Here is a 25371-nt window from a genome sequence, read left to right as displayed (position 1 = left end):
AAATGTCTGGCTCTGCCACTGGTGTCAATCATGAAGTGCCTGTTTATTTATGTGTAAACATGGCAACGGTCAGTTCTTCAGTCTAGTCAGATGTTTTAACAGTTTAGACTTGTAGAGGGAGCATGAGAGCTGTGCTCTGTGAAATACTAATACTGATGTATCTCATACTTAGAGACAAACATGGACAATTTAAGATTTGAACAGAATGTGTTCAGCAATAAAACATTATTTCTACAACAATAGTTTTTCACAGCAGATCATTTTTGGTCATGATTACATTACATGTCATTTGGCAGACGCCTTTATCCAAAGCGACTTACAATAAGTGCATGATATAGATATTATTTTAATATCCTATGTTGCAACAAAGTACTTTGGTAAGGCACTTTTTTTTTAAAGCAGGCAAATTCTTATCCTATGTTCTAGAAACAGTAAAATCAGCAAGACAGGACACACCTAATAACTGACAATACCATGTTACCATTACATACCAATACCATAATAGACAATTATTTTCTATAAGGAAGTTATGACTCAGGGGTTAAATTTAGAGAAAGACGGTGGTCAGAATTTTTTAAAAAGCCCAATTATATTTGCCCTACGTAAAATGAAGTGCAAATACCTGATGGATTAGCAGATGCTCATACGAGTGAGCTCTAATGCAAAGGCACAGGCACCTGGCCTGCACTATATGCATCAACTGGGAGGCAGGGTCAGCTGAATTTGGAGACCTTGTTAGTCACAGCCCCAGTTGCCCCACAGCAGTCTGACAGCTTGGATTTACTGTCCTGTAAATTGAGCTCTTGCTCTGAGGTCTGTAGTATATAAACATGCAACCACATATTCTCCACACTTGTATGAATGTCTGCGTGTGGAGACATAGGCATATTGGTGCACTTAGAAAGAGAGAGAGAGAGAGATTATATTGGATGTTTATACAGATTGACCAGAGTACAGGTCTGATACGGCTTATCTGATTGAACAGAGCACTCATTAAATGAGCACTCATTTTTTAAATGCTCTCTCATTTTGGCATGAATTTTGCATTATAGTAACATTTTTTGAAATCCAATGTCTTTTTTTCCATAATTGACTTAAAAAGTTGCTCAAATCTACCAAACATTTTATAATTTTCAGGATTCTAACTATTAGATGCCCGTTTAAATATTTGAAATCTAAAAAATGTATTTTACACACACACACACACACACACACACATGCAGCAGCCTACAATGGTAAAATGATGATTTGATTTGGTGGTGTCCAGTAAAAATAACAAATATCACAACTTTTCTTCAAAATGAAATGCTGACATGAGAGAATGCATGGTTTTAAACAGCAATGGCAGTGAGATAATTAAATGTGGTTTTAATAAAAGTCAACTGGGCATTTTTGGCCATGAAGGTGTCCAGAGAAAGTATCTGGCACTACATATAAAATACTAATGTAATAAAATGTTTGACATATCCAGGACTCTAATCATCACCAGCGCCCCATCCCCCCTATTATTTAGTATATGGAAAACAATTCATTTTTTTGTGTTTGTTTTGTTTTATTAATAACCAGCTCCCAATGACAGTTCGGGAGGCTTAGCCTCTCTCTGTATTTAAAGTTATACTTAAAACCTTCCTTTTTGATAAAGCTTATAGTTAGAGCTGGCTCAGGGAAACCTGGACCATCTCTTAGTTATGCTGCTAGACCTAGACTGCTGGGGGAATTCCTGTGGTGAACGCACACTCACTCTCTCACACTCAGGGTATGAATATGACTTCATTATATGTCATTAACCTTGTTCTTCTCTCCCTAGTTTGTGTCTTTCCTTCCTTTCCTCTCTCTCTCTCTCTCTCATTCTCTCTCTGTGTGTCCTCATTTTGCAGGTTGCAGGATCCAGGTCCAGTTTTGAGGCTACTATTATTATTATCATTCATATCATATCATGTCATCACCATGATTATGATGCTATAATTAAAGTTGACATCAGTATAATTGTTATCAACAATCTCGGCTGCTGCTTATACAAATGAAATTGTAGTTCAATAAACACGTCATCACTGACTCGAACTGTCCTGTGTAAACTTATAACTGCTCCTGGTCTCTTTCTTCTGTCTGTACCTCATCCCCCTCTTGTCTCTCTCTGTCAGAGATTTCTTCCTGTTAAGAGGGAGTGTTTCTCTCCACTGATGCCTAGTGTTTGTTCATTATGTGAACTGTTGGATATCTCTGCTCTCCATGATGTTGTCTATGTACAGAGCGTGTCATAGTTTAGTACGTTGTCCAAATTTTGACATAAAAGTCATAGTTTAGTATGTCGTCAAAAATGAGACAAAAAAGTCATAGTATAATATGTTGTCCAAATTTTGACATAAATGTCATAGTTTAGTATGTCGTCCAAATTTTGACAAAAAAGTAATAGTTTAGTATATCGTCAAAAATGAGACAAAAAAGTCATAGTATAATATGTTGTCCAAATTTTGACATAAATGTCATAGTTTAGTATGTCGTCCACATTTTGACAAAAAAAGTCAGAGTATAGTATGTCGTCCAAATTTTGACAAAAATTTCATCTTTAGTATGTCGTCCAAAATGAGACAAAAAAAGTCATAGTATAATATGTTGTCCAAATTTTGACATAAATGTCATAGTTTAGTATGTCGTCCAAATTTTGACAAAAAAGTCATAGTTTAGTATGATGTCCACAATGAGACAAAAAAGTCATAGTCATTTAGATCACTTTGTAGAGCTACCGCACTATGTTGAGGCTACAGTCCTCGCTGCAGGTGGCCCAGGTTCAAATCCCGCATCTGGCAGCCCTTTCCTACATTGCTTTCCCCCTCTCTGCCTCCACATTCCCTTTCTCTCTCTCTCCACTGTACAGTTGATTCAAGGCAAAAAGCCCCAAAAAAATTTCTTTAAAAAAAAAAGTCATAGGTAAGTATATTGTCCAAATTTTGACAAAAAGTCATAGTTTAGTATGTTGTTCAAAATGAGACAAAAAAGTCATAGTTTAGTATGTCGTCCAAATTTTGACAAAAAATTGCATAGTTTAGTATGTCGTCCAAATTTTGACAGAAAACATTCATAGTTTAGTATATTGTCTAAAATGAGACAAAAAAGTCATCGTATAGTATGTTGTTCAAATTTTGACAAAAAAGTCATAGTTTAGTATGTCGTCCAAAATTATACAAAAAAGTCATAGTTTAGTATGTCGTCCAAAATGAGACAAAAAGTCATAGTTTAGTATGTCGTCCAAAATGTGACAAAAAAGTCATAGTTTAGTATGTCGTCCAAAATGAGACAAAAAGTCATAGTTTAGTATGTCGTCCAAAATGTGACAAAAAAGTCATAGTTTAGTATGTCGTCCAAAATGAGACAAAAATGTTATAGTTTAGTATGTCGTCCAAAATGAGACAAAAAAGTCATAGTTTAGTATGTCGTCCAAAATGAGACAAAAAGTCATAGTTTAGTATGTCGTCCAAAATGTGACAAAAAAGTCATAGTTTAGTATGTCGTCCAAAATGAGACAAAAAAGTCATAGTTTAGTATGTCGTCCAAAATGAGACAAAAAGTCATAGTTTAGTATGTCGTCCAAAATGTGACAAAAAAGTCATAGTTTAGTATGTCGTCCAAAATGAGACAAAAAAGTCATAGTTTAGTATGTCGTCCAAAATGAGACAAAAAAGTCATAGTTTAGTATGTCGTCCAAAATGAGACAAAAAAGTCATAGTATAGTCAGTCATCATCATCTACCGCTTTATCCTCCACCAGAGGGTCACGGGGGGTGCTGTGCCAATCTCAGCTACATCGGTGATAGGCGGGGTACACCCTGGACAGTTCGCCAGTCCATCGCAGGGCCACACACACATAGAGACAAACAACCATTCACTCTCACACTCACACCTTTCGTCAATTTAGAGTGTCCAATTTACCTAAACCCCACATTGCATGTTTTTGGACTGTGGGAGGAAGCCGGAGAACCCCGGAGAGAACCCACGCACACACGGGGAGAACATGCAAACTCCATGCAGAAAGGCTGCAAGGCAAGAGTGCTAACCACTACATCACAGTGTGGCCCCATTTTCTGGACATATTCTATATAAATTTTAGCTTTATGCACCAGTCATAAAGCTGTGACAATAAATACAGTACATTTAGCAGATAGTTACAGTATATATACAAAATACTCATTTTTTGTTGTTGTTTTTTGGTTCCTTCTCCCCAGTACTTTTCTAACTCAAGGTTATTTTCCATGCACTATATGCATTTATGTCCACATTTCTTTTTTTCTTCTCATGTGCAATAATAAAATAAAATGTGTAGGATATCTGTAAAGGTATTTCAGGTATTATTATTGTTATTATTTCAGGACTGTGCTGTCATGCTATGCTGTGCCGTGTGTTGCTCCACACATCCAGATCAGATTTGTAGCCTCACCTCTGTGACGTCACACAGCTTGCTGAGCGTGCCAGTGCTCTGAACTAACAGAAAATGCCCGCATACCCTGGCACGTTATTGTCGCATGCCTGATAATCTGGCTACAGGAGAAACACAGCAGAGATGAAGGCACTGATAATGCAGCAGCCAGCCTCTGGTGTAGCTGCTCTACTGAGTGTGCAGAGGAGGAGGGGTCGAGGTCGAAATATGATAAGACTGTTGTTACATGTGTGGCTCAGAGTGCTGGTGAAGCACACAGCTCTGACAAACCAAGTTAAGCCCATTTTGATAATTATCCTTCTTCTTCTCTGCAGAAATATTAACTTGGAAGGTCTTTCATACTTGTTTACTAAAGGCTTCCATCGATACTAGTGTCATGAAAACTGAGAACTCTCAACAAATGTCTCTCCCTTTTCTGGGGGAAATTAAAGCAGGTTTTTTTTTTTCAAACTTCAGTTATGCTGTTGTAAAAAGTTACCAGGTTCATTGAGTACTGTAACAGGACATTCATTCCAGGACCTGGTAGAAGTACATTATACACACACAGAGCTCGAGTCTACTCTCTTCTTCATCACTTGCAACATGGGGATTAGGTCAATTGGTCGCTCTAAATTGACCATGAGTGTGAGAGAGAATGCTTTTTTGTCTCTATGTGTGGACCTGCGATGGACGGGGGGTGACCCCGCCTATGTCAGCTGAGCTTGGCACAGCGCCCTCCGGAGGATAAAGCAATAGATATATATAACAAAGAAATCATTAAACCAACCTGAATCATTTTGGTTTGTGGACAAAACAATTGAGAAAATCTTCATTTCCAGGTTTGACAAATACTGAAATACATTTTCTGACGTCTTACATCAGTGTCACGGCGGCAAAACCCAGGAAAGTCGTCAATGTTGTTTGCAAAATATCCCCCATCTCACATGCTTACATAAGAATATCAACTTCTATATAAATATCACCTGCACAAACTCATGCTGCATACTCTGAAGTCTGAAGTTTACTGTCAACATAGTTCAGCAGAGAAGTTTGGAGAGGTGTCAGTTTATCTTCAGGGCCACACCTTGCATGCCAGCACAACAGTAGCACTATAAATAAACTCATCTTTGTTGTCGAAAGGACACCACGTCACGTCATCAGCCAAAGTTTCCATAGACGTACAATGGTGTCAAATCAAGTGTTTCTGACATCACAGGCTGCATTCCTATTCAAACTCAGACCTACTGTAGTAATGCTGCAATTCACCTAGCACACACACACACACACACACACAAATAATAGGTGTGAGTGGGGAGGGAAGGGGGGGCTTAATGTTTAAACCATAATTATGGGCTCAGTGTTATTTTTAGAGCTGCAATCACAGTGTGAACGTGTGGAACAGAAAAGAATAACAGAAACTTTTGCAGCATGTAAACCACAGACAAACATGTACCTTCTAACCCTCATGAGTAATGTCACAACAGGTTCATTAGCCTGGCATTACAGCCGGAGCCCTCAAACCAAAGCTAAAGCTAAAGAAGACGTTTCAAAACAACATTTCAGAAACAACCTTTTCCAAGTTTTCCAATAGCACCTACACACTCACACTCACAGCCCTAACCCATATGTCATACTCTGAATCACAGCTATTACCTGACAGTGTTAAGCATTGTGAAACAATTACCCCCTGAGTCACAAACCGTCTCATATTTCATGCTAATCTTAATTTCAGACAAACAAGGGCAAGTAGTTAATGGCACAAGAATGTACAGACATGTTGAGTGAATGACCCTTTGACATGTGACATGTGACATGTGACATGTGACAGGTGAACTGTCTCGCTCACTGTAAGTAAAGCATCTGAGAACACAAACTCCCCACAGGCCTTGGTTCCTTGTGATAAGATACTAGATTGAAGCTCAACCCACGATAATGATAATTGACTCATGATGTCAAATGCTATATAAACATAAAATAAAACAAACAGGCATCTGATATTATTAGTAAATACCTTTTATAGTGGGCATGTAGATCAGTGGAATTTGGAATCGAGCCCACAACCTTGATGTTGAAAGATGACCCTCTCGTGCCACAAGGTTCTTTTTGGAAAGTTTGTTTTTCCTAAAATCACACGTCACAGCAAGGTAAGCGGTGAACGGTCTATATCTGTCCCTTATGTTACGTCAAGTATTTCAAAAGCACTCTTTCATTTCATTTCAAACCTGGGCACACATCAGAAGCACATGCACACTTTATACAGAAAGACTAGCCACTGGCCCACCACAGCAAATCAATCCAACTTTATTTATACAGCACTTTTCATACAAGACAATACAAGTACTTCACATGATACAAACATAATAAAGGAAAGCTTTTGTTTAATTAGCAAATTTAAATTTAGTCCTCTTGAAATTTTATTTCTTATTTTAATCAAACCATTTCCTTTTCAATGCTTTCTGCTAACTTCTCAAGACAACTTTGTTTTGTAGCTGATTATTGGAAAACTATTACATATTTACTATATTACATATACATAATGTTTATATTACTATATACATTGATTTTGTTCTTATACACAACAGAAGTCTCAAGTCTCATACACAAGTTACAATAATGTTTTTTTATTTTTTATTTCAAATTCCAATCCCGGTTTTCATATAATACACTCCTTTGTACTTGAAGTCACTGCTCATGTACAGATCTACTCCTCTCGTGTTGCTTCTGTTGATATTAAATAATATACAGTCTTCAATATAGAACTCTGTCCCTCTTTTTCTGACACCTTCCATGTCCTCATCAGAGTATTTGCACTGAGATCTGCTGGTGTTTGTCTCTCTGACTTATGGCATGTTATCCTTTTCACACTATAATCCATCAGGATGAGGTATTTTCTTGTAATCTCTAGGGCAGGATTATTCTGAAAGTTTAGAAATGGTTTACTGCCCATTGTGTCTCAGCACTGGTACTGGCAGGTATCTCGCTTTTCTTTTTCTTTCAGCCATCTGTCCAAAGTAAACCTCTCACACTGTAACTGAGACTGTGGTTCCTTTCAACCTACAAAAGTATTGTAATTATTGATATATTTATTTGAACTCATACTTTACTAATATCTAATAAAGATATAAGTAATTATTATAATAGTGTCACTGTACTCTGTAAAGTGCTTTGAGATAATGTATGTTTTGGTTTGATGCTATCCTAATAAAAGATATTTGATTTAAAAACCAGTGATGGACGGATGTATTATTGCCTTTTTAATTTAAAAAAAAAAATATATATATATATAGGGAGAAGAAAACACTATTGCCATTGTTTCATTTGCAATCTTACTCCAAATGAAATTCACAGGATTAATTTGAAAGCGTGTCCTCTGACTTGGATTACAGTTCACAAGGCTGAAGGAGTTGAAACAGTGACACAACATTGTGTGCCGCTCAAATCATGTGCTGTGTCGTAGAAAGTCAATTCAGGTTGTCGTGAATGTTCATCATTTTACACCAGTAAGTAATTTAAAGTAATAGTCTGATCCGTGTGACTTTCGGAGATCAGACCTCTGCTCCTGAAATATAAAGATGTGGTTATGATTTGCAGCAGCACACCAGGCCTCTCCACCAGCGCTCCATTCCCTCACTCACACATGGACCACCTTGGTGATCTGTTTATAGAAGCCACCCCAGCCTCTGCCTCTGAGCACATTCAAGCTATTTATGCATTCTTTGTTTCAAGAAAATCCAGTGACTAGTCCAATCAACCCTATGCTTTCAATATGGATGTGCAGCAGCTTGGTTCTATGACAAAACCCTGACCAGACATTCAAGGCTTATTTCTTTCTTTGGATTACATACAACACAAATGTCCTAAATCCTTGGAAACTTCATAGAATTCCTCCATGCTCTCAGAGAAATATCATGTAAACGAGTAGATATTCAGTGTGTGTTTCGTGAGACCAAAGTCTTTCTGCAGGTTCATTTGTAGAGAGCAGCTCCTCTCCTGCTGTTATCATGCACTGCAAAGCACTTTGTTTTGTTGCTGCTGTGAAAAGTGTTTTCAAGCAAACCCAAACACAGTCTATAGTAACAGTGATATTATCTACCTGAGCACTCGGGGCCCACCTGTGCGCCTCTGACACAGCACGGGAGATGTTTTACCTTGTCTGCACGAATGGCCCTGGAGCGGAGGTGGGGGAAGGTGGAAGGAAAGACACGGAGACAGGGCAGAGGTGGGGGTTGGGGCAGGGCAGGATAAAGGGTTTTTAAGCTAACACGCATGATACTGTTTGGGCAGGTTGAGCTTGCAGACTCACTGACTTTTCATCAGGTAGTTGTTTTTTTTTTGTTTAACGGCCACACTATAATTAATCAGATGTCTGAGTTGGAGACGCACGCAAGGGCTGGGTTCAAGACCTTTTGTTTGGATAGATGCCTGATCAGGTTTGTAGCTGTATACATAGTCACTGCCTATGTTCTAATAATGCCTTGCAGAAAAGCTTTTTGAACCTGAAGGTCATTTTTCAAACCTCCACATACAAATCTCCCAGTTACCACTTGTTTAAAATGTTCAAAACCTTGTATTTTGCATTCATGTTATGTTTTAAAAAACTGGCACTGACAGATTCAATTCAATTACATTTCTTTTGTATAGGGCCAAATCACAACAAGGCACAAGGCGCTGTACGTAAGGCAGGAACCTTTATGATGTGATTGAGAGCAGAGAAACCCAACAGGTCACACAATGAACAAGCATCAGTGGAGAGGACAAAACTCCATTTTAACAGAAGAAGAAATCTCTGACAGAACCAGACTCAGATGTGAACATGTGCATCTGCCTCGACCGGTTGGGGTTAAAGGAAAAATGAGGGACAGAGGAGAGGTGGGGGAGAGAAAGTGATAGAGTGGTGCGAGGTAGAGACAAGAGAGAGACCAGGAACTTAGAATATAACAGTTATAGGTTTGGACATTTCTGAATCAGTTATGACGTGTTTATAGGACTTATAAGGGTTATATATAAGGGTATAACTTATATAGGTTTTAAGTCTAACTTTAAATACAGAGAGAGTGTTCGCCTCCCGAACCAACAATGGGAGCTGGTTCCACAGAAGAGGAGCCTGATAACTGACTCACACACCAACTCTGGGAACTATAGAAATAAGTTATAAGTTATTAGATTATTATTGAACTCTAATGTAGCAGAAACACACAATTCATTTTAACTTTTATTTCATTCCAGTTTTACTCTCTCTGAACTGCACTGGTGTCATCTCAGCACTTAACCTGTAACTAACAGTTTATCACAATAACAATGACAGATTATTTGGGCGGCTGCAGTAGCATCATCTCTCATCTCTTCCTCATGCACTTATCAAAGTCCGGGTTGTGGGAGCATCAGTCTCAGAAGAACAGTCCAGACACTCCTTTCCCAGTCCACTTCCACTAATTCCTGCATTCCTAAAGCTAAGGAACTGTGAGTAAGCCCATGTGTGCGCTTGGCAACTCAATGCTGAATTAGCTAACATTGAATTACCACTGTGCCACGTTCCCATTTTGTAAACCTGCACAAACTCAAACATCCACCTGGACGTCCCAACAGCCAAACCTGTTTTTCTGGCATGCCAGAGAAGATACCAAATCAACAATTTGTGTCAATGGCTGGATTTAATTCATAATACAGACAGAAGTAGATTGGTCTAAAAACATACAAAAAACTTACAACTGCTCGCGGGTACTTTTGTATGTACAGTTCAGGTTTTCATCAGTAAATCTATTAAAGAGAGATTTATTTTGTACAGAGAATTTACCCAAACATTCTCTACATATGCAAAGTTATCCACATTTTAAACAAAACATAATGAACAGTATACTTTCTGTGGTGCACAAAGCAGCACTGGTGCAGGTCCTGAGCATGTCTGACCTCATTCAATATTGACACAGCTTTGCTTGGTTTAAACAATCTCAGAGGGATAAGCTTCAGTGCTCCTCTTTACTGGAAAATAGAAAAATAAGAAAAACATTTTCTATAGTGATATGTGTGTAGTGTACATGTAAAGTTTAGAATAGATTAGAGACTGGAATTGATTTGACTTTATTGATCCAACACTGGGGACTCAGCAGCAGGGTTGGGGTTACTACACTAGGATATTATATGTATATGTATATGTATATCTATCTATATATATAGATATATATACATATATATATATATATATGCAAAGAAGTGTGCAAAGAAGTGTTTCTAAATATCAAAAATATGAAATAGATTTTTTACATTGAGACTATAATTAAGACATAGATGTATAACTCTTAAGTCATTGTTGGTTAACCAGCTTGATTCTTCACAGTAAAATCCTTGATTATTAGTAGTATACACTACTTAATACTAAAATGGGCTAAATACTTAAATGTCCTTAAATTGTTTCTATGGTATTTGTTGAAATCCTCTTCACTTCCTGATAGTCGTCCATTGTCATCACAATACTGTAATAAGCAAAGCAGTCATTTTATTCGGATCCAAACGATGGATTTTAAGGATGAAACCAACCGTGACTGCATGAATGTTTTCTTACAGGTGACTCAGGTGATTTCTTCCACTCTGCTGGTCAGGCTGTGTGCGTGTGTGTGTGTGTGTGTGTGTGTGTGTGTGTGTGTGTGTGTGTGTGTGTGTGTTTGAAGGGCAAAGTGTTAACAAGCGAGCAGACAGGAGGGCGTTGGATGTATCGATTGCATTTGCTGCAGTGTCGCTTGCTCTTTGACAGACTCCTGTTGTCATTATCATACATCGTAATACTGTCATACGTAAGCCACCGTCCAAGATTTTATATTATCTCATATTTATTATGATGATGGGAGCAGTGGTTTGTCATGCAGCCTGGCAGCTGCTGTTTGCTGCAGTGGATCAATGCCTGAGCGGAGGCAGGATACATTACATCCCCATGACCAACTGGAGGAGATTAGAATTGTTTTCCCCAATCAAACTTCCGATCCTTAATGATATTCCTTTATGAATTATTCCCAAATCAATATCTAATAGCGCTTACAACAAACAGTAACATCTGCTCAGTAGACCAGGTTTCTAATTGTCCATGCAGTCAGCCGTGTAAAGTCTACAAAAAGAAATCTTGCAAATACTCACAACCCTGTGAAAAATAGTTTGTCCAGATTTTCTTGACTTCCATCGTTGATATGACAGATAGGTGCATGGATGAACATGTGGAGCTTCTTCTCACAGATATATGATTCTAAACGACATGGTAGCTGTATCACTAATACAACTGGGGATACACATTCACTGTGTATCCCCAGCAATGGGGTATTGGTTGCCTTGCTCAGAGGCACCCCAGTCCTTGATTCATCTCATGAAAAATAAACATGAAAAGTGTTGTTTTATGTTGTCTATTTCAGCGTTAAGTAACTGTACTACCAAATGTCTTAGAAACACGTTTCTTGCACATTATTGCGCTATAAGTAGAAAAATCTGTGAGGAATGTACTATAATGGGCTGAATGATCAAAGAAAAGTCATATATTCAAATACTTTATAGGCCCTGCTAAGTTCTTTGATAGTAGGTAATTGAGGTAACACCCAACATACTGTTGAAAAATGGAATCTAAATATAACCCACAGACTATGCCTATCAATCAGCGAGGCATTTGCTGAGATTTGTCAGTGGAATGATTCCCAGGTAACAGCTCAAATGTGCTGCTATGTTTGCTGTTAAATCCCCTGAGCTAAATGTTCCACCTCCCAATCAAAGAAATAAGACGGCACTTAAGGTTGAGACGGTGCAAAAATAGAGCTGCAGAGCCCTGCGGCAGGTTGGGAGGCAGGCGAAACATCTCGTGCAAACCACTATGCGTGAGTAGAGTGTTTGGATCCTATTTCAAGTTTAGACAGAGAGGGGCTGAGCGGCTGTCGGGTAAACAGCGCAGCACAGGTACTGATTTGGCCCTGTATTTATGCTTATACAAAACAGCCTGCAGCTCCGCTGAATGAAGGTACGTCCTATCAGCTGCAGTGATAAAGAGAGGTGTCTCTGGCTGAGATCAATCATTGCTCCACTTTCTTCTTTAACCCCCCCCCCACCACCCAAACTGCCTCAGTGCCTCCCTGCTTAGCATGTGAGGGAACCCTAGCGTGTGAAGAGCAGAAATGGACGATAACAACAGATAGGCAGGAGGCGGCTCGTGTTACCTGCATGGCAGAAGTTAATTCACAGACTTGTACGAACAGTTCGATTTCACAGGCAGAATTAGGGGTGCATTAAGTGTCTGTGTCAACCCTTGTTGGGGTTGTGTTCCACCTCATGCAGACTGCAGACCATCCTCTGATCTCAAGGAATCGTAAATCTATTAATGGCCTCTGGAGGTGTCAGATAATGGTGCGGGCTTATGGCTGTGCAACGTCAGGAATTCAAATAGGCATAGACATCTACTCAGGCACACTTAGATAAACTGTACAAGCACAGTTAGAAAGAAATGCAGCTTTGAAGAATTAGGAGTGAGTGTCTATGTAACTTTGTCAGAAGATTTATTGTTTTGCATTAAAGTCATAAGGACTTTTGGAAGGTGATGCTGGCTCAGTAGTAGAGCGAGTCATCTTTCAATTGGAAGGTTGTGGAAGGTTCGATTACCAGTTCTGCTAGTCCACATGCCCAAACTTAACCCCATGTTGCGCTGGCAGCATTTGAATGGGTATGAAAGATGTGCGGTAGAAGAAATGCTGCACATAGAATGGGCAACGGGCAAAAACTGTAGTGAAAAGCAGCTTTGAGTGATCTGGAGTCAGCACTGACTTTGCCAAGTGTAACTTTAACCTCCTAACGTAAGGCTCATCTAATAATACTTACAACAACCCCGAAGTTGTATGTGTACAACACACATTCCCACACCGATGCCTATAGAGAACATCTTTGAGCTCTATGAAAGTATTATGTAAGTACTATGTATTTCATTTAAAACACATAGCCCATCTGATATATAGACTTAGTGTGGCATATGTTTTTAAAAGACAGCAGTTACGACGAATAAAAAAAGAAAATAAGATACTGGGGGACCCCATATTACATCACTGCAGTCTCAACAGGTCCCAGCAGTGGCTGCTTTTCACCTGTACTTCACCTCTTTCCTTAATTACTTTAATTATACCTTCCTTGGCCCCATTTACGCGTATGTATCTTTTTCTCTGTCGGTCTGGCAACACCTCAGGTAAGAATGCAAGAGAACCCAAAATAGCAACTAGCACCTGCCAAACGACTGCAGGACATGCTGCTTCATTTCATCACATGTCATTTATTAATCACGGGCACAGAAGAAGCAAAGATTTACACTCAAATACAGTTGAAAGTGAGGCCTTAGGTTACTCACTACATTGTTTGCGTCTGTATCAGGTATCTAACCATGCATTTTTGACACTGAGTTGAGCGAGTACATTCCATATGGAACTTTTTGTTAAGTTCCAATACAAAGCAGGGAGCATTGTGTTGGACTTGTGCGAAATACTACACATCCACACCTGAACAGACACACAGCTGCAGGAAGAACATATACAAACCCGTATACTGGTGCCTACTGTGCTGAGTGCAGGAATGAGAGGAATTGGTGTGAAAAAGTCTGATTTTAGGGTAGAAATCCTGCAGTTCCTGGTAGTGTGCCCTGATGAAGCATGTCTACTATCAGCAGCCTCCGTCAGAGACTAGATCTGCTGCAGGGAATCTTGGGAATCTCAGCTACGCAGCATTTCTTGTTGATATTTCTCCCTGTCACACACAGCCTGTACTTTGTTTATACAAAGACATGGGGGCTGGACACCCTTCACTCACAAGGGAGACGGAAAACAAAGAAGAAAGACGACACAGATGAGATACAGGTAAGAAGTCAGCCAGTGACATGCAGACAGGGGTTAGCGTGTGAGCACACACCGCCACAAAGGTGGGGCTATTTTTGGAGCTGTGAGGGATTCACCCCATGCATTTACATTACTGGAATTCCATTCATGTCAGCACATAAGAGATTTCTCCTGCTGCTCAAAGTACACACTTCTCAATAGACGAGCCAAAACAACTAACTGCCAATGTTAGACACAAGAGATTCTTCAAGCATGTTTCTTTAGTCTAACTGTAAAGCAGAATTGACTCTTCTGACCTCAATGAACTTGTCATTGAAGTCATTGCATGGCAATACATTTTAGTATATCTAACACTAGAACCAGAGGGTAGAATATGATCTTAAATGGTGTGAGTTTCTAAAAACAAGCCTTAACCTCAAGGGAAATCGTCTCTCTACTTGCCATGTGGAAGCTAAAAATGAAAAACAGGTGTGCTGCCTTTCACAGAAAATAACTGCAGCACAGGTGTATGCAGACGTCCTGGCAGGATAACATGAAATCAAATACAGCTTCATCACATTTGGTGTGTGTGAGACATTTTTGCAAAGAAAAAAAACCCACGAGAAATTCCCGTCTTGTCTTGTCAGAATAATAATGATAGCACATAAGTTGCTTCGTTCCTCAGCTCCACTGAGTTTCAACAAACACATTTTGGTTTTGAACACTCCGGCTGGTACAGCATCGTCCCAGTGACAGACAAAAGCAGGTTCCACCTTTGGTTTCCTGAATGATATCAACATGGTTCCAGACCAGTATAGACATGGCCCTTGATTTGATGGAAGATTGGACAACTCGTATGTTCTTTTATCCGTTGTTCCACATTTGGTTCTTTTATGTTAAAACAAAGGTGTTTTGGGGGTTTTGTCCTGCTACACTGACACATAAGAGCTGTAGGTGGTTTAGGTGACATTTAAGTTGTTTTTATATTACAGGTAAAACCTAAGCTTGGTAAATGTTTAAATCCAACATTAAGGGATCCACCATTCAAACCCATGATGTTCCAGGTGAAAGACGACCCACTCTGTCCGCACTATCGGTACATGGTGACCTGTTTCACATATAATTAGTAGAGGAAGCAAAACTTTGTCAAGGCCGCTCAAATGACCAGACTGTCAATACACTCCAGAGTGATTACCATCCAAATCTGACCATATTTCCCATGAGCAATAATCAACACCTCCAGAAAATGTGATCAGAACATTTAATTAACATGACTGTGAGGTGTGAACGTCTCTGAACAGCCCTGTGCGTTGTTTACGTGCATGCACCGTGAGAGTGTGCAGACCTACAGTGAGCTGGAGCATCCAGGTCCCAGGGAGGTGATCACAGCTGTGAGAAAGAGGAGAAGCAGAGTGAGGAGTGCCAGAAAAGACAGTTTAATGATTATTATTGGCCTGGAGCCCAGCTCATAACTCATGGGAATTCTCTAGTCTTTCTCTGTGTCTTCATCAGGCTGAGCTGTGTTGACAGGAGAGGAGTTACTAGGACAAACACATATTTGGTTTTATGGGTGCCAGACAAATCCGTTTACTTATTACATGTACAGGAAGGTCAAATGTTTGCTCTCCAGTGTGAAGCCTTGTTTTCACTTCATGTGGTTTGATTTGTCTATTAACTTTTTTTTTTATCTAAATTTGCTAACATGAAAAATTAGTTTAACTTGTTATCTTTTCAGATCATTTGTTCTCTTCAGCATTTTTTTGAATGTGAGGTGGAAACACATGTTGCTTATATATAGTATTAAACATTTGGACATTATTACACCCAAAGATTCTCTTACAGTAAGTAATCTTAAGTATCTATCTATCTATCTATCTATCTATCTATCTATCTATCTGTCTGACTTCAGGGGTGAATTGTTTTCATATACATGCTCCTCCTCCTCCTCCTCCCTCCTCCTCCAATTGTAAACACAAATACTATTCCACGCAATCGCTTGAATGGATATGGGCTGTAACCCCGCCTGGGGGCCGTCCCTTACCGTGGCATTATATCATAGCCTGTCTCAGGAGACCGATCCACACTCAGCTGCTCCACTCACACAGACTCAGGTTGCCTTTAGCGCGCCACGTGAGTCTCAACAGCACCAACTCCACAGACCTGTTCCTGCTGTCAGGACTGCTAATCCTGCTCCTGTCTCACTTCAGACGAGACAGTCAAAGGAGATTATCTTCCCTCTTTTCTGGGAAAAATGAAACTTGAAGTTTTCTCTGCGCACCACTTTGCACAGAAGCCGCTGGAGATGTGCATGGACGCAGAGGGAGGAGTCCCGTCTCCTCTGTCCGGGGACGAGCTGGGGTCTGACGGGGACTGCGTGGCCAACAGCCCGGCACCTGTCACCCAGGACGCCGACGGCAGTAAGGGGAAGCCATACACCCGCAGACCAAAGCCCCCTTACTCCTACATTGCCCTCATCGCCATGGCCATCCGGGAGTCCAGCAGCGGCCGCCTCACTCTGGCGGAGATCAACGACTACCTGATGAAGAAGTTCCCTTTTTTCCGCGGCAGTTACACCGGCTGGAGGAACTCCGTACGCCATAACCTGTCACTCAACGATTGCTTCATCAAAGTGCTGCGGGACCCATCCCGGCCCTGGGGCAAGGACAACTACTGGATGCTGAACCCGCACAGCGAGTACACCTTCGCTGATGGGGTGTTCCGCCGCAGAAGGAAGCGCATCACCAAGAGGCCCCTGAGAGAACAGGAGAGCCCGGACATCCTCCCCGAGGATACCCGCCTCCCGGCCCCGGAGGAGAGGGTGGGGGCCAAGTTCTCCAGCTCCTTTGCCATCGACAGCATCCTGAGCACACCCTTCAAACAGAGGGAGGACCGTCACTTTGATGCAGGTCCCCGCGCACACGCCCACGCCCACGCCCCTCGGTTTCACTGGCCACCAGGGGCCCATGTACTGTCATATCCTCTCAACTATCCAGCACAACACATGTACGTGTCAGAAGCAACGTTCTGCAGCTCGGAGCCCTGCAGCAGAGACGCACTTACACACTTCCAGCACCAGCACCAGCACCAGCACAGACCCCCGAGCATGTGCGCACCCGAGGCCGCTTTCAAGATGCCCAACAAGGCACCGGGTTTCCATATAGACTCCCTGTTGTCATGAAGCGCCTGGACTGAAGTAAAACTTGTTCAGATCCGTGATGCGCACTTCCCTCATGCTTTCAGAGCTTTAACTGTTAAACTGTCCTCGTGGCTGTTGTATACGTCATTCTGTAGTGGATAAAAACAACATGGCATGTCGTCAATATTGATCTAACTGTGAGAACTAGTAAAAAGTGTGCTGTCATCGCAGGACATCATGTCATTATGTATGGATGGCACAGTGTGCGCGCGTGCGCGGGCTACTGTGTCGATGATTCACTGCGCATTTATGTTATTTGACAGCAACCAAGTGCCACGTTGAAGTATAATACTGCTCATTTCTATTTATATGTTCATGTTTTGTGTGACCTACTGTAAAAAATAATGTAAATATTAAAAAAACAAATTGACTGAGCTTCAGTGAAAACCAGGCGCTGCACTACAAACGCATGGGAAATGTCCTGTTTTTCTGAGATTGTTGCATGTATTCATGCCCCGGTACTTTTTATGAATAAAGAAAACAATAATCTGACATACAATGAGTATTTCACTGCAGACGCAACAGGGTCAGAGAGTTCGTTATATCAGAAGCACGTGCACGGGTGTCAACACCTGTACACCAGCAGGCAGAGGGGAAAAGTGACATGAGATGAAATGATCTCACAAACTTTAAACCTTTATTCTAATCACCATAGTAAAAATAACAAATATGAGCATCAACCGCCTCGAGAATAAATATCAGGCCCACATTTATGAGTTTATACTAAAAAATACAGACATTTGTGAAAATATAATTTACATTGATTTCTGTGAAGGTGCTCAGTCACAGTCACCTTCACTCATCACTCCTTCACTCATCAGCTGTGCGTGAGTTCAGTGAAACACGTTTAGGCCTCTTCAGTGCTGAAGGCCTAAATCATTTACGTTGTCATTTTGCTTCTACACGTGACAAAGGGGGAGGCTCCCCATACAACACCTGTGTCGGATTTATTCACTTCATTTTTATTTTGACTAAAATATTTAGTGTAATATAACTTAATAATAATGACATATTTGGTGACGTCAAACGGAGTCAGAAACGGTGTGATGCAGGGATCTAATCTATTGACATAATATTTTCATTTCCAGAAAGGAGTCCTTCGTCGCAACTGTGTTAGTTTGTTTATATCTTTATATCTCTCCATATAGGAGAGATATAAAGATATAAACACAGACTGCGTCTCAGGCCACGTTCTTACAAAAAGAAGTCTTATTTTCAAAACAATATCTACATTGACCTTAATAAGATACAGATTACTTTAAGCTTTAATTACCAGTAACAAGCTGCTTTGCATGACATCCCAACTGTGGTGTATAAAGAAAGATTAGCGGGTCTGGCCTAACATCCCTCTTGTCCTAAAAAACAACAACTGAGGGTTATTCACAACAACAACAAATCAAGGAAGATGAATGAAAATTCTAAATTAATTTTGAATTTCAAAGAGAAAGAGTGTAATTTAGAAGAAGTCAGCCACAATATTAAAACTCAACTAGAGCACATTTAAAAACAGCCGAGGTTGACCAAAGTGCTGTACAGAATGACTTCAAATACCAAAATAAAATCAATAAAATTAGAAACTTTAAACATTTTAAAACGATAGAGATAATAGTAAAACACATAAGACGCAACAAAACAAGTCTATGCGCCTCTAATGTGCCAGGACAGGGCTTTCTAGCGCCGAGGAGCTGCCGCTGCAAAGACTCTGACGCCTCTGGTCTTCAGCTTCGTTTCAGGGACATCGAAAAGCAGATGATTAGTCGACTTAAGCGCTCTGACCGGGCTGTGTAGGTGCAGCAGTTCAGCCAGATGTTGAGGTGCCAGCCCATTTGAGGACAAACAATGAAGAGAAAAGACCAACAGAATGACCCAGGTTCATTCTCTTTTTAAAACGGTTCAGTTATGTTCTGTGTCTTCATGTGTACCATGTGGCTCTGTGCATGTGCAGCAGCAGCAGCAGCAGAGCGCGCAGGGAGGCAGCTGAAGTGTGGCAGCTGCAGGTGACAGGTGAGACTCGCTCTTTTTTTTCAGGGACAGTGCTGCGACCTGCAGGTGAAACGCCAGAACAACACACCTGTGTGCGGGGATGTCACGTTACTCCTGCCCTTACGCTGTCCCTGTGTTGTCAGCGTTTCGCGTTTGTAAACGGACCCTGCACGTTATGAACTAAAGCCATAATAGTGTGAACCGTGCCCGACCTGTAGAGTCGTGGTGAGGAGAAAACGTCAGGATGATATTAGATTAGCACGAACAGAACTTCAGCACAGTATTTGTTATTTTCATTGTTATTGACAACATGTGTTTATTTTTAAACTGCAGGCTATTCCATGTTTTATGCTCTACGTCTTTTTTTTTTAAAAGGTATGTGATGGATTTCCTGCTGTCAAGATTATTGTCTCGAAAATTCAAATCTGTCTAATATTTGATAGGATTTAGCGATCATCTCTGTCTGAACATGAACTCAAACAAAGGCCTTCTTATGTGGGCAGTGGTTTGATTTCAAAGGCAAACCCTTCTATGACAAACACCTCTGCCTGGCCTCCGTGATGGCGGCTTGCTCCCTTTATTTTTCCAAAAGCTAAATCGGGAGTTCGTTTAATGTCGATGGACGGTGCGTAAAAGCGGCCGCGGCGCCGTCTTCAAAGCGCCAACAGAACAAAGATTTGCTCTGCAAGGCATCCTGATCTCGGCGGGGGTCGTAAGTTCTGATGTCTCAGGAAATTTCTGGGACCATTAAGCTCCTCCACGCCGCTCTGGTGTGTCTCAGGCTGGAAATGATTTTATCCGCACATCCTTTGTTGTGAGAAGTGCAAAGGTTACTGGTGCCACTGCTGGTCATTGTTTGCATTGTTTCCTCTAGGCTATATGTAAACTTAAAAAAGGCAATAATGGCGAACACGTGCGCACAAACGCAGTATGAGAAATAGGCTGAATGTTTTTTATTTGTTTGTTTGTTTTAAACGAGCATTTTTTTAATCAGACTGTGTTGCGGATTGTTGTATTTCCACAAGCCTTATAGTGTGTAATCCGTGGAATAGAAATCACTCACAAAGCTCACCGTGTAGCGACAACTCAGCCAGTCTTATAGTCCAATGATCTCGGCGCTGTCGCAGCACGGATATTGTTATTGTCCTTTATGGGATATATAACTCCATCATGTCAGACAAATCTGTGTGTGATGTCTCTGTAGGGGAGGAAACTGTCGACTGTCTCAAATGAACGCGGGGCCCATGGGAGCAGCTCTGGCTTGGGGCGGTAAACTGACACCGGCGCGCTGTGTGTGGTATCCAGGGCCGGACCTGATGGAAAAAGCCTGCTTCCACTCATGTCAAAGTAATTTACTCTGAGACCCTCTTTTATACACGCATGCACAGTAACGACCGCCACATCTCCATCGCTCACACTCCTCGCCCCTGCAGCCCGGCACCGCGACAGTTTGTTTTTGTTATTCTCAGGACTCGTTCACGAGGAAATGATCGTCACAAATTATACGTAACGTAATAAGTAACGCACGAGCGTGCGTTTGTCATTGCTCCACCGTGGCGCCTTCCTGTGCATAGTATTTTGTGTCGGGATGTCTTGACAATGATGGATTCAATTGCAAGCTGGATATTTCTGGAAATATTGCAGTGGTTTATCCATGTCATAAAAGTGCGTGATCTAGTCTCGTTTTGAACATGCGCGACTTGCGTGTGGCGCACAGGGAGAGGCGGCAAATATCTGCATTAACTCTGCTGAGAATAATAAGGGCACTTGGTCCAGCTTTGGCAAGTGGAGTGAGGATGGTGGATCTGACTGCAGGAGATTTGCAGGCGCGGATAGTGGGGTGTGTGTGTGTGTGTGTGTGTGTGTGTTTGAGACACACCACACAGCACCACTTAGCGCCGCTGTGGTGACCCAGTATGACGAACTAAAGCCCTGGACAATACGTGTCCATTGGATAACCAGCTCCCCCCACTCTCTCTTCCTCTTCCTCTCTCTCCCTCTGTCCGTGCGCACTCGCCGTGCTTTCTTCATGCGTCAGGGGAGCTCCGTGAGTCACGGCAGAGTCGTGCGTAACTGCAGATTTCACTCCATTTGCGCTGAGATTCCGAGGACCACTGATGTTTAACGCTCACTTGCAAGGACACTGATCTAGATCGACATATTTATCTTGTGGAACATCCCACAGCTCGTCTTCTCTCCCTCCCTCCCTGCTCTCTGTACCAGTCCGACGTCAGACATGACGACCGAGACCCCTCAGCAACAGCTGGACCCTCCGCCTCCTTTGAGATCCAGCCCCGGGTCTAGCGTATTGCACCCCGCCATGCTGAGCCCACAAGCCGCTGCTGAAGCTTCGTCCTCTGTCGTCAAAGGGAAAAAGACAAGTTCTGTTTTAAGGCGACCGGAAAAACCGCCATACTCTTACATTGCCCTCATTGTTATGGCAATTCAGAGCTCCCCCACCAAACGACTGACTCTCAGTGAGATCTACCAGTTTCTCCAGGCTCGCTTCCCATTCTTCAGGGGCTCATATCAGGGATGGAAGAACTCAGTCCGGCATAATCTCTCTCTCAACGAGTGCTTCATCAAGCTGCCCAAAGGACTGGGGAGGCCGGGGAAAGGCCATTACTGGACCATCGACCCGGGCAGTGAGTTCATGTTCGAAGAAGGCTCGTTTCGTCGCAGACCCAGAGGCTTCAGGAGAAAATGCCAAGCTCTGAAACCCATGTATCGGATGATGAACGGAATAGGCTTCGGCGCATCCATTCTCCCGCAGAGTTTTGATTTCCAGGCTCCATCTGGAACCATCGCCTGTCACAGTAACAGCCTGGATATGAGCAATTCGATGGCCGGGGGATACGAAGGTCTCAGCGGCGGCCACCACGTATCACACATGTCACCGAGCCCCGGTTCTCCGTACATGGCGAGCTGTCCCGTGCCGCCTAACGGGGAATATGGACCGGACAGCAGCAGCAGCAGCCCCGTACCGTCCTCTCCTGCCATGGCCAGCGCGCTGGACTGCCACTCCCCGTACGCTGGTACATCGGCACACTGGTCATCTTCCGGCGGGTCCCCGTACATAAAGCAGCAGCCTCTCGCCTCCAGCAGTGCCGCATCCTCTAGTTTACACTCCGGTATGTCGCCTTATTCCCTGGAGCAGAGTTGCCTTCACCACAGCGGCAGAGACAGCAACTCCACCGACTTATCAGGTACTGGCTCACCCAGGACACACGGACTACACCACAAACAAGTGAAGCCCAAGTTGTTAAATATTAAGAAATAGAAATTAAAGAACAAACCCACACACACACACACACACACACAACAGTATGTCCAGCATTTTTGCAAGACAGGCCAAAACCGCAGGATGCAAATTATATCAAAACCTGTTCATATGCAACATGGGCCTTTCAATGATATGTATATATACGGTATGATATATAAATGTACATTAAAATTAGGATTGTAATGCTTACTTAATAATAAGTGATGGGAAATTAGTTAATTGACTTATACTGTCTACTTGTAATAAATCTAATTACAATTGTATTAAATACCGTTAAATTAAATCTATTTTATTTTTTTATATTTATATTTAACATATAAATGCATTACAAATTGGCTACATATAAGATTAATAGTTTATTTTCATAAAAGTGTCCTCGGACAGAAGGTGCAGCAAAATTCAATAACTGTTTTGAATTTGTAAACATGCTATTGACATTATTCTTTTTTATTTTTTTTACCGCTTTGTGAAGCCATCGGCACATTTCCACGTCTGTAGACAGTAAATATTATTATTAACATTATTTTTAAGTGTTTATTAGTTTATAAATCAACGTGAAACACTGTGAAGCCTCCCTTTCCTAAATTATTTCTAGGGACAATATTTATACTGTGAAAAAACAAACTGCTCACTTTACAGCATCGTACTCATTATTAATAATATTTTAACACAACAAAAAGAAAAAAAACACGCGTGTTCCTGTTCCCTCCACCCTACACGTTTATTTATTTTGAAATAATAGTGAGGGTTTACTTATTTACTTATTATTATTAAGACTGGGGGCGAGCAAAATCAAGCTGGAGCTGAAAGGGTCCCAGAGCTTATCTAAACAAAGATTGTGCACGTCGGACCACACCAGTGGAGCAGCTCAGCCAGCGCGCACCGCAGACTGGAGGCCGAGTAAAACTTTACGCATGTGTTTTAATGGATCTATGTGCGTCGGTGAAAAAGCGCTGTACGTTGTTGTTGTGCTGCGGTGCGTGGAGGGGAGACAGCGGGTCTGCAGTGACCCGCAGAATACAGCCGCACACAGAGTGAAAAACACAGTCACATCTGGAGTCCTTATGACCTTGGCGCAGCAGCAGCCTCCTCATTTATTTTCCTGTCTCTGGAAAGAGAGGCTCATTTACGGACAAAAGTGACCGCCACTGAACCTAAGTCAAATAAAGCCTCGCACCAGGTTTGGAGTTCTCCAGGGAAAATGACTCACACATCACTTCTGTTACAGCCGTTCAATCTGTAAACTATAGGTGCGCCATCTTTCAAAATACAAATTAGAGAGAAATGTTTTGCACTGGATTAGTTGAAAGTTTGCAGAATACACTTTAATTATTAGAATGATGTTTTTAGATCAGTGGGACAGCTATAAGGATATACAGTATGTAGACTATAAATGTAATATTTGAATAAATCAATTTTCCTCTGGGCCCCCCATGACCAAGAGGAAAGGACAGGTCGGGACAGGCCAGTGCCTCTGAGCAAGGCACGCAATCCTACCGAGGTGATATTAGTTTCATTCGCTCCAGATGTAGTGGCACCCTCCTCCGTTTCCACCCAGGGAAAGCTGCACGATCACGGCTTGTTCAATGTCCGACCCATCGCTCTTAACTAGCGCGGTCTCATTTAGAGGCCATCAATAAATGACCGTTTAAATGCGAATATTTACATTAAAAAACAATACAAATATGAGAAGAATTAAAATGGAATAAAAAAGAGGCGTGTCCTGATTGAACAGTGTAGTACTTAGAGTCAATAATTCACTATCTCTAATGTGTGTGTAAAAATACATCGAATTCTATCAATGTCTTCAATGTTCAAATGTTGACATTTTATGCTCTTTTCCTTCTTTACTGTTTTAGTCCGTATTTGCTCTAGAAAAAAACGCATCATGACTTTTGCTTACACGTGTCCTGTGTCCGCCGCCCTCTCTCTCTCCTGCAGTGGGGATTTCACGGTATCAGAGCCACTCGTCGGTGTGCGACAGGAAAGATTTCTTGTTGAACTTTAACGGCATTTCGTCCTTCCACCCCTCCTCCGCCAGTGGATCTTACTACCATCACCATCCCCGCCACCACTACCACCATCCGCAGGGCGTGTGTCACGACATCAAACCGTGCATCATGTGAACACTTTGTGTCACCGAGGACTTTAAACCCCAAAGGAAATGAGATGAAAGTGTATTTTATTTTATTATCATTATATATAGTTTTTTTTATATATATATATACAAATATTGCTATTATTTGGTAAAAGTCATACCTGGAAGGATTTGTATGTGCGCTCGTGCCTTCACCTCCTCCCTGCAGCCAAAGAGAAACGATGCATTTTGAAGGAAATGAAGAAACACACAGAAGCCTTTAAAGAAACCGCTTTGCCTGTGTCAGAATAACAACTTTGTTTGGTCGTATACTTGCAAACAAATTGTATTCTATCTAACGGTGTTGTGTCTTATCAGAGTAACCACACACACACACACACACACACACACACACACACACACACACACACACACACACACACACACACACACACAAACAACACAAATTGCACTAATTGTATAATCATTTGTCATTGTTGCAATAAAGCTGATATATATTTCAGGCTACAGCCAGATTTCTGTCCTGACATGCACATTATTAATGTCTCTGATGTCTTTAGTGCATTCATTCATTTGCACAAACGTG

General features: G+C 41.5%; 2 protein-coding genes across 2 annotated transcripts; both read left to right on the top strand.

Moving 5' to 3' along the window:
• The first annotated feature begins 16290 nt into the window (after positions 1-16290).
• Positions 16291-17913, top strand: LOC131465790 (forkhead box protein Q1-like). The gene has a single exon (XM_058638687.1). The coding sequence runs from the start codon at positions 16477-16479 to the stop codon at positions 17401-17403; it is 927 nt and encodes a 308-aa protein (XP_058494670.1). The 5' UTR covers positions 16291-16476; the 3' UTR covers positions 17404-17913.
• A 2931-nt stretch (positions 17914-20844) lies between these two features.
• Positions 20845-25178, top strand: LOC131465851 (forkhead box protein F2-like). Its single transcript, XM_058638792.1, has 2 exons — positions 20845-22610; positions 24629-25178. Exons 1-2 carry the CDS (start codon positions 21641-21643, stop codon positions 24811-24813), a joined length of 1155 nt encoding a protein of 384 aa, XP_058494775.1. The 5' UTR covers positions 20845-21640; the 3' UTR covers positions 24814-25178.
• Positions 25179-25371: the final 193 nt, after the last annotated feature.

The sequence above is a fragment of the Solea solea genome, chromosome 9 (genome assembly GCF_958295425.1).
Source record: "Solea solea chromosome 9, fSolSol10.1, whole genome shotgun sequence".
Taxonomy (NCBI): domain Eukaryota; kingdom Metazoa; phylum Chordata; class Actinopteri; order Pleuronectiformes; family Soleidae; genus Solea; species Solea solea.
This window is presented reverse-complemented; position numbering and strand designations above follow the sequence as displayed.

What these genes read in the sequence shown, in the direction of transcription:
- LOC131465790 (XM_058638687.1), top strand. Translation starts at nt 16,477, where the DNA reads ATGAAACTTGAAGTTTTCTCTGCGCACCACTTTGCACAGAAGCCGCTG.
- LOC131465851 (XM_058638792.1), top strand. Translation starts at nt 21,641, where the DNA reads ATGACGACCGAGACCCCTCAGCAACAGCTGGACCCTCCGCCTCCTTTG. An exon ending in CAACTCCACCGACTTATCAG is followed by an intron (nt 22,611 to 24,628) that starts GTACTGGCTCAC and finishes TCTCTCCTGCAG; the next exon opens with TGGGGATTTCACGGTATCAG.